The 10,873-nt window shown below is 32.5% G+C and overlaps 1 protein-coding gene across 1 annotated transcript in view; it reads right to left on the bottom strand.

The window, feature by feature from the left end:
- Window positions 1–10,587, bottom strand: part of LOC106469083 (hsp90 co-chaperone Cdc37-like) — a 28,045-nt gene extending 17,458 nt beyond the window's left edge. The window contains exons 1-2 of the mRNA XM_013929538.2: window positions 10,416–10,587; window positions 2,975–3,108 (exon numbers count right to left, since the gene is read on the bottom strand). Of these exons, the coding sequence (XP_013784992.1) occupies window positions 2,975–3,108; window positions 10,416–10,448 (167 nt within the window). The 5' untranslated portion in view covers window positions 10,449–10,587. The remainder of the gene's footprint in view (window positions 1–2,974; window positions 3,109–10,415) is intronic.
- Window positions 10,588–10,873: the final 286 nt, after the last annotated feature.

Below are 10,873 nucleotides of genomic sequence, written 5' to 3' on the forward strand. Positions count from 1 at the left end.
AAAATTCATTAATTTTAGCAGTGAGTGCATGCACCCTGTTGCCTAAAACTGTAGAGTTGAAAAAAATTAAAAACTTTGTTCACAGTGCATAATGCAGGTACCTGATGATGACAAAACCTTGTCGAAACGTTGTACATTTGCTGTCATGTTAAACTTGTATTAAAGTTTTTCTTCATTACCCATTTAAGCCGTCTCCAGCCATTATTAGTCTCAAAGTGGGTTCCTCGTCATCGAACAATGTGTATTAGTTCTGTACGTAGGGTCCTGTTATCGATCGTTTACTAATGTATTATCCGTAAAGAAATGGGTGTACTTCCCAATGTGCAGAGCATTGTTTTAATCTTTCTTTCATTCTAATTGATGATATTTTATTCTATGGTGAATAATATTTCGTGTTTTGTTGAAAGAAAAAGGAAAAAAACAGGGTTGTGATTGTAAGCATTCCTACAAATCAGAAGATTGTTGTTGTGAATAAAGTGTTCTGGGTGGTGTTATTTTTCATTTCTTGGCAATCAGTTTTCCATGATCAGAAAATTCTACTGATTTCAACTGTCACCCAATTATGCAATGATTGGCCTGATTCAGATTGCCAAGCTGATTATTGGTAAAACACTACTCCAGAGGCTGTAGCCCCCTCTTCATTCAGATCTAAAAAAGTTACGGAGTCATGGAACAGGTCAAGTCAGTGGCCACTTGGGAAGAACTGAAAAAAAGACCCAAGCAGTCACAAGGATGGGTTCAACAACACAAGGATAGTGTAATGGGAGCATCAAAAAACAAAAAATAGTAAAAAGAATAAAAACATAATGATCCCCATTTTTAGCAATCACAAGCTGATACTTGGACTCATGAACAATACTTCCCACAGAGGAAGCTAACTTGATTGTCCAAAGAGTGTGAGTCAATGACTGAATAGACAACTGGCTTCAACCAATCATCCATGCAACAATAAGAAATTGGTATTTAGTGTGTGTAAAAAGACCAGCATAAGCTTTGACTCATGTGTCAAGACACTGGTAAGAAGCCAAACTAAAAGGGGAGAGGGGGCTTTAACTGATAAACCATTCTCCAATGTGAGAAAAAAAAGAAATGGATGAGACAACAGTGAATCAGGATGAATAAAAAATCATCATCCAAAACCCTTGAGGAAGAAATGTGCATAAGGTTCACATAGATTCAATCTTTAAAAAAAGGAATGTTGGGATAACAAATGAGCTGGGAAACATCTAATGCCCATCTTCAATCTCGTATTTTCTTTGGAACATCAAAAAGACCAGAGTAAAACCCACAGGAAATCTAACTACAATTTTGATAGCTCCTACAACCAAAAGGTTTGATCTTCCTGATCCAAAATTTGAACACAAGTTGGATTAGTCAGAAGAGGAAAAGAAAATGGAAGAATCAAAAGTGAGGAAGGATGATGAAAGTGGATGGAAAAATCAAACTGAAGAAACTGTTGAACCCAATGGTTCTGCAGATGAGCATATGGTCCCAAAACAGCCCCAACCAAACTACAGAGAGGAGTAGATGCTTGGAAAGGAAAAAAAGTCATTGTTTGGATCAAGAAGGCTCATCCAGCTTACAATACAACAGGAAAGGAGCAAAAAGAAAGAAATATTTGAAGCAACATTAATTTCAGAATTCATCACATAAAAAAAATTGCATGATGTGAACAGCACAACCATGCACAAATAAAATCTAAATTTTAATACTAGAAATAACTGACCTTAAAACACAAAGATATGTTATTTTTCTTAACTGGACTCTCAATATTTTGCTTTACAGCTTCTTCAGGACCATTCCAATAAAAATAATTCAAATCATCTGAAGGTTTGTATTGTCAGTTGTGGTTTGTGTTTTAGCAGAATGCTCCTGTTTTGGTCATTTGTTTGTGTAAAGTTAAGCACAAAGCTACACAACAGGCTATCTGTACTCTGCCCAACATGGGTATCAAAACCCAGTTTCTAGTGTTGTAAGTCTGCAGACATACCACTGTGCCACTGGGGAGCATTTGATGTTTTAAAATTATTTATTTCTAATATTAAAATATCTTTTATACACTCAAAAAATTGAAATATAAATTTTGGCAAAAAAGTAAAGCTTATGTAAGATCCAATGATGCTTACACAATAAGTCACATGGAAGGTGGGAGAGTGGAGAATTATGGATAAATAACACATGCTCTGCAATGCATGAAGGACATTTGGAAATTACAAATCTAATTTTTTGTTGACAGCAAGAGTACATATTTAGCAAGGAAAAGCTTTCAGTATATATTTTATCTTACTGTCTTATATTATCTATAAATCATCTCATACATTATGATAATAAACTGACCAGCTTTTAGCTCATAAACTGGTTATGACTGGTGAAAATGTAGGCAGCCATATTATGATACATTACCCAAATAGCCATAAAGTAGCAAAACTAAACAAAGAACAGTCTTTAACTATCATGTTTATATGTGGACTTACATGTGCATAAGAAGTAATTATGAAAGATAAAGTATGAGACTAGTCACTGGTTACTCTTATACAGTGAACAGATCATTCAGGAAACTATATAATGAAGATTAAACAATGCTTATTACTTGCATTATACCAACTAAGAATGGTAAAGTTATACAAAATGTGATTATTTAAAAAAACTTTCAACATGCATTTATTTGAATAATTATCAGTGGTTATTTCCAAAATTATCAACAATCTAAACGTTACTGTCTTAATTCCTTTTTCATCTTTGGTTTGCATAACCAGTTTTTACTTTTAATATTAGTTCTTGTTTTATATTCTGTACTACAAATCAGCTCCTCTTGACTACTGTTCAAGATATTTTTCTTTTTTCTATGTTTAACTCTCTTTCACTGGCTCTAATAATAATAATACAATGTATAATATTAATACAAGAATACAAATCAATGACTGCATCACTCACAATTTAAAAGTATGCCAATCACTGATGATCTTAAACTTACTCTTGTTTCTTTGCTTCATAAGCAGCTTTTTCTTTCTCGAGTTCAGCCATACGTTCCATTCTTGCTTGATGACGCCATCTAAACAAGCTCGCTGTATCAATATTAGGATGAGTTTCATCTTCATCATCTGATACCTTTTAAACAGGAAAACAACTATACAGCTTACTTAAACATATATCTTTATACTGTCTTTTTTAAATTAAATGTTCTAAACTTTTATACTGTTTTGCTGATTTTTTTAGTTTTGATAAAATGGGTTGACAAGAAATATGGGATATACAGATAAAAATATATGTTATGGAGGTTAAAACTTTCAAGTTCAACTTGTAATATGACATAAATAAAATTCTCACAATAGTTTTTTTATATAAGGAAGTTACTTTACCATTAAAAAATATATAACTAAAATGAACATTCACTCAAAATAGAAATGTGTGTCTATATTACTTAAGCATATGCTCTATGGTGATTCAGTTTTATACTCAGGTTTAAGCTATCATCTACCAAACTCCTAAATATAAGTAAAAATTGAAATTGGCAAGTATTTTTCTCAATTACAAATAGTGTGCATATTCTGGAATTAAGTGCAATTGTAGTTTTTAATAACAGTTGTGACATATGAAGTCATACACCAGAGTATTATTACCTTCTTCAAATGTAATGTTAAAAAATTACATGTAATTATTTGACATTTACATTTTATTGACAACCTATGAGCAGCACAGTAAAACCTAGTAGTAGAAATAAATGTGTATAATAATGAATAAAAAGAGTTAAAAAAAACACTTATCTCACATTGACAATATGCTCACATTAAAAATGACCTTCATCAGAGGTGTCCGTGATTTATTTCAGTTGTTGACTATGTACTCACTTGTAAAGAATACACGACTGTGTTATTACTAAACATCTGAATTGCTTATGCAATTATGGAATGATACATGTTTATTTCTAATGTAAAAAAAGCTATAAAGATCAGATGAGCTTTCTATTTTCCTAATGACACATTAGAAAATTTAAATATACTACTGGCTTATCAATATACAACATTATTTTTAAAAAACAATTTCAGTTTATAAAGTAATTTTTTATCATCACAATAGTCTTTATTTTCATAGGCAAATTTATTTTCTAAAATGGCCATACTGTTTAACTTTGTGGGAATTCTAAAGCAATGCTAGTATAAAATAATGTAATAGAACAATAAGGTAGCTATAAAAGATGAAACAATTCATTAGTAACAAAAGAATGTATCCTATTCAAAATAAGTCATATTAAATGTTTTAAAGAGACAAGCCAACACTGTAACCACATTTGGTGACCTTTCATATGTTGCTCCACATTTTTTCCAGATTTGCTCCAAGTGCTTACATGCTATGAACTTCAATGTGTGTCAAAAATGAGACTAGCAAATTATATTGGTATTCCTATTTCATGATTCAGTTATCAGATGACATGTTCAAGTCACAAAATATATTTCAATTTTTTCTCCAGCAAAGGTTATAGCTGCAACTAATGCTGGCTAAGGAAATTTATGTTTCTTTTTTTTCATCAAGAATAATATGATTTATTTACAAAATGTTAAAATACTCCAGTCCACACTCCACTCTATATAAGACTTACTCTGAAATGAGAAAATAATAACTTAGTATCCATTAATTACACTAGAATAAATCTTCAAATGTTGCTTAAAAAAGGAGAATCTCCAAAAGTAAGCTTCAAAACCTAAGTGTTACACTAAAGTAAAAAATAGAATGGAAGTACTTACAAAGACTAAAAAAATAAAATGTAAATGAATAAAGTTGTAAAATTAGAAGATAATGCAATCTATTGTTTGAATACATTACTTACCAATTTTGTATAAACTCATGGCATATGTACTAATATTGCCTCTCATTTTATGGGTGTAAAATGGGTCATATACCATGCAATTTCTAGATTTAAGAGGCAGCAATCCATCATCGTGCCAGATGACATCGCAGTTGTGAATGATTGCACAAAAGAAAGGTATTGCTCTGATTCAAGCATTTAACTCTTCTTTTACTAAGGGTGAAGAACAAAAACACTACCGTCTCTGCACACTTAAACTACACCAAAAGACCTCCAGAAAGGAAAATTTGATGTTATAAGTGACATGATAAATTGTTAATTATTATTATTATTATTATAGTTATATGCTATTTAGATATGCAGAACACTATTAAAAATTTCAGTTTGCTAGTGAATTTTGTAGCTTTTTGTTTTATTACTGAATAAAAACCATAACAGCATCTACTTAGTTTGTCCTTCCCTATAATGTATAATGATACTGAAGTGTTCAAGTTGCACCACCTCTAAATATGCACAAATCGATCCAGTTTTTATTTCCAACAGCAGTAGGAAAATATTTCTATATTTTTGGAACACCCTAATGCATATACTGCAAAAATGACTGTTTTCTAAACTGAGTATAGGAATTAAATAAGGTAACACAGTAATATGCTTGATGTATTTCGAAACCAGAAATTAATATTAGAAAAATAAAACTTTCTTAACTGGAGCCTAGGCTGTCTTTTCCAACTCTTAAACTTGTGTCCTTTCACCCTATTATCTTCAGAAATCTTCAGAATATATAACAAGAAAATCAGAGGCCTTTATCCTATCAGTTCACTGGATAACCTTAGAAACTTCAATTAGATCACTTCTTACCCATTAATTAAAGGTAATCCACAACACAATCCTGGTGACACTCGGGAGGAATCCATGGTCCTCCACACCAGCAGCTAGGAAATGAGTAGTAAGAACTCCCACCTTCCACTAGAAGAAGGGGGGTAAACATGCATTAGAGAACCCAAAGGAATGCAACACCATAAGACTGTGCAATAGGTGACCACAAAACCCTATTTTTAAAAGCAGGCTAGTCCAGGTTTGTTCAACTAGGTCCAGAGGGATGAGCAGCAATCCCAACACTGCTTTACATATGATAGTCCATGAGTAGATATGGTCTGGGTCAGGCCTTGTTTAGCAAATAATATACTATGAGGAAATCTGTAGCAGTCTTGTGAAACATCCTACCTCATCAGTAACCATTTCAGACCTTGATGGACACATGGTGAAGATTTAAATATAAGCATACCCTGCAGGGCACCACATGCCACTCAATGGGATTCTGAGACACAGAATAGGATCCCTGGACAGGTATGAGAGAAAGAAAAAAGAACTTACTCAGTCACAGCCAGTAAAAGTGTATGTAGTATGGTGATGGGAGGAAGTCAATATCCTGAAGAAGAAGAAGAGACAGCCAGATGATGAAGTTAATATGCAATGAAAGTATATGGGGTAGTCCACACACCAGCCCATATGATCTCCTCCAACAGATGACAGAAGTGAGCAGCCAGAAGTAATAAGGAGTCAGATGTGGTGAGAGAAGACTTGAAACAGTCTATGTGAACCTACATTCAATGAAGTATAGGCTAGATGGATGAGCTGCTGTAGCCTTACCATGATGGTAATGGGAGAAATATTTTGGGGAGATGAGGAATTCAAAGAATAAATAGACAAGAACATGAACCATGAAAAGAGCAGTGCAGGCCAACTAACAATAAACCTCATGGATGAGACACAGAAAATGATCTGGATTAGAATGAGAATAAAAGAATGACAGAACTCGTACTACCAATAAACCAAACTAAACAGGCCCTACTGACCCTGAATTTATAGGACAGCCACTGCCAAGACTGACAGCTCTGAAGTTCTACGAGTGGTGGAAAGATGGATGGGAATAGAGGAATAGGAAGTGGTTACATGGAAAGAAGAGGAAGCAGGAGGACAGGAGAAAGAAAGAGCATGGGAGAGACGGTAAACCTATGAGGATAAGGAATAACATTAGCATGTAGCCCCAACATATAACTCTAGAGAAACCATTCCAGTAAAATCATACTGGCAGAAAAAAGGAGCCAGAAAAAGGCATACAAGATAAAAGAGAGGCAAAAGCATTTGAATAATAAGAGCATCATGTCCCAACAAACTCTAGCAACTGATCAAATTTGAAGTGATAAGGCTGACAAAGATAAACACACCACTGTAGAGAAGAGAAGTGAACAAGCGGAATGGTGGATTACCACAGAAAGAAGGTGAAAAGAGGAAAGATAACAGAAAAGGGTAGAGTGTAAGACGAAGGTGGGAAAACATAAATCTAAGAAAGCAGAACAAAAGAAAGGGAATCTGACCACCAAGTCTGAAGAAAAGACTCCAGAGTTTAGGAGTTGAAGAAACGTAATACAGCAGGAAGTTATGCCTAGTTATATAAGGTAACAAAAGAAGGAGGATGAGGCAATGCATGCACCAACGTAGTAATAAAGGTAATCAAATATGGATTTGTATTTCAGGAAAGGAAGTAAAAAACATAAAAGTAAGAAGCAGGGAATGAATTACAAAGTAGAGGAAAGAAACATACTTGAGAAACCTAGTCCCAAAATTAAGAAAAAGTCTTAGGTAGATTCAAGACAGCATAGGTATGAGAGTAGACAAAGGTGGGTGATGAGGAAAAAGTGACAAAATCCCTTCAGTCATGAGCACGAAATGTGTCAGGTACAAAAGAAGGTTCAGGCCACAAGAAAGACTCCACCACTTGCTGCACAAAAGCCGTTACTTCTCTCAACAGACAAACTTTAATGTAGTTGTTAGACTAGCATGAACAATGTCTTGTTGACAAAGTGGAAGTTGGTGGCATTTATGAAAGAATAATGAAGAAATAAAATGCCACAAAATCTGCAGGTGCAGAAATTGTTGAAAATGAAAATCCAGCAACAAATACTTTCACAACATGTAATGTCTTTGTAGATACGTCCACTAAAAAAATGCATATATTCGAAAAGTTTATGAGCAAAAAAAAAAAACACATGTCACACACAAGTGCCAAATTGAGAAGTGCTGATTCGACAATCAGTATAGAGGAAGTCAGCTGCACTAGGATGGTATGTGACACATGCTCATTTGCAGACTACAACACAACAATTCCATGTAGAAACAAGAGTTTAGGTGGGAGTACCAAGGCTAGTGGTGAGCAAAAAATCAAAGAAAGCTAATATGTACAAAGAGGTTAAGGTATCCTATCAGAAGTTTAATTATTATATTCACTTCTCACAGCTAATAAACAGAATTACATCCCTTGACCAACAGTGCAGACCTATCACAATGTCATTCTTGATATTTTGATTGGTGCAATTTCATAAAGAGGAATGGAATTCATATCAATTGATACCCAGGGCAAAAGATTTGTCTATGGGACATCAAGTTTTCCTGTTATAGTTTGCCCTTTAGAAAAATAGTTTTTTTTTCACATTGTTTATTCTATTGCTAGAAAACAGACTGGGTAAATTTCTAGGGAGGTGTGCAAGTTCTGAATTGCAGAAGTTTAGCACATATATACAAACATTAAAAATTTATATCTCTATATGACAAAAACAAAACTGTAAACATAAATATAAATACCCCTTTAATTCACAATCTCCCTGTGACACATGCAGTAGCAAATATATTTAGAGCAATGATATTACATTGCATTTTTTATAGCAGGAGACCAATAAGGTTTTACTGTCAACTCTAGGAAGAACATATGACATAATTAAAATTAGAGAAAGCTTTAAGTTTGTGGTAGCAATAATTAAAACCATCATTTCTATACCTGTTCATACAGGGGATATTCTGCATGCTTCACTATGAAATCCTAAAGTCTAAATGATAAGAACTATAAAATGCATGAAAGAATATATATAGAAAGAGCTTAGATGCAAAACATGGTATACCCCACTCCTGACAAAATTACTAGCAACGACACTGTACTGATGGATATGTGGCATTTTGACTCAAAAGGCCTATGGATATAAAACTTTATCGAAAATATAACAGAGTATGTAAAATTTGAAATAAATAATAAAATCAGATATTTTTGGGTTTCCATATAATAACTTACAATGGTTTCATTTAACAAATAAGCAACTTCTTCATAAAATGTTTTGTAAAAGCAGCAGAAGAAAAAAAGCCAATTTTCTCAAAATGTCAAACTAATTATAGAACATTTTGCATCTATTTATATTTATATATATACTCAAATTTAATTATCAATATTCACATTTATCTAATTTATTCATTTTACACTGTAAAACTAACAGTTAGCAAAAGAGAGAGAATTAGCAAATAAAAATCAATGTTTCAGTGTTTCTGATTTTGTGAATCAGAAACTATACTTAAAAACATTTACTGTAGGCATTTAATGTAGATATTATGATAAATAAGGACTATAAATTTCAATTTCTATAAATTATGCAAACAATTAGTCATAAGTATTCTGATGTTTTACTTCACTCTCTCAATGTGTGAATCTCAGAATTTTATTTTCACTGTTAAATAAATGTAAAACTCTAAAAGTTATATTATACATTGTGTTTTGTGGGGCAGTGAGAGGGCAAGTAGATTTTTATGAAAGTCAAGTGTAATTTTCTAGCAAAAATTTTCACAAATTCCACATTCAGTTTAAAATTCCTAATTATATGTTAAATACTTCTATATTTTTCAGTATATTAGATAGTTTTAAGGCTACTACTAAATGTCTTATCCCTTTGACATTTTAGCAGAATTATGTAATAACACTTCAAGTCACTTACTAATATTAGTGAGACCAACAGATTAATTTTTCTAGTGTTAAAAAACTAAAAACTACAAAATGTTTTTGTGTTTTCATCATTCTAAAGAAAGTGTCTAAAACTATATAAATCTAACTACCTTTTCCTCTCTTCCTCAGTGAGTATATATATATATAATATAGCTCCTAATATAAATTCCTTGTTTGGAAACACTAATAGCATAGACATATTTAGGCTACACATGCTCAGAAATAAGGCACTGTTGCGATATCTTATTCTTACTTAATTACTAGAATAGCAAAATACTGTACAAATGTTACACTGCTTAAAATGTTAAATATGTTAGAAATAACTTATAAAGGGAATGCTAAAAGTGCTGTATTATGTATAACCAGTATATCATAAATGGTATCTAAACGAATGTCGGTTGGTTTTGAATTTGAGAACATAATGTATTTGGTCAAAACTGAATTTCCATATCTACTACGTAAAACTAATACTAAAAGCAATCTGCAGCTGTATTTCCCGAGAGCAGTGATACATTCTGAAAAATGCAATCATCAATTGGTAACATAGCTTACTGTTTACGGCCGTTTTTTGTTGTTTTTTTTTATTTATTTATTTAGGCCCAAGTTTCTAACAATACATAATATAGTATTCGTATTACTATTAGTATATGCGCTTGAGCGTTATTATATTACGTAACTTACGTCTTGAGTAGTAATTCAGTTATATACTATTACTAATGTGCCAGATAAGATACATTTAATGATTTATAATAGAGTAGACCGCAATTATGTTAAACCTTTAAATCATACCTCAATAGCTTTCCACTTGCTGTAATCAACCATGACTGCGATAATGTCACACAATCAGAATAATTCCAGGCTAAAACCACGAAGAAACTCTACATAAAACAAATGCTGCTCGCGAATCTTCTCGAATACACACACTTAATCAAAATCTAGAATAAAGCTACAGTAGCACTACCAAACGACAATATTCTGTGTATGTTACTCCAAGAAAAAAAAAAAAAAAAATCATGTATTTCTTGATCGAGTCATAAAACAAATTATTTTTTAACAGAATTTTTATAACTAATTCTGTGGTTGGTGGGTTCTTTTAAATTACTAGGTAAAAATAATTTAACTTACAGCTCATGTAACGATAATGAATTACTTTATTTCCTCCTTTAACGTTTTGTTGCGTCATCGAGATCACGTGACAATTCTCACGCTCTCTTGTTTCTAGAACTATCCCGTATCTTGGCGAATGG

Source organism: Limulus polyphemus, unplaced genomic scaffold (assembly GCF_000517525.1).
Source record: "Limulus polyphemus unplaced genomic scaffold, Limulus_polyphemus-2.1.2 Scaffold3290, whole genome shotgun sequence".
Taxonomy (NCBI): Eukaryota; Metazoa; Arthropoda; class Merostomata; order Xiphosura; family Limulidae; genus Limulus; species Limulus polyphemus.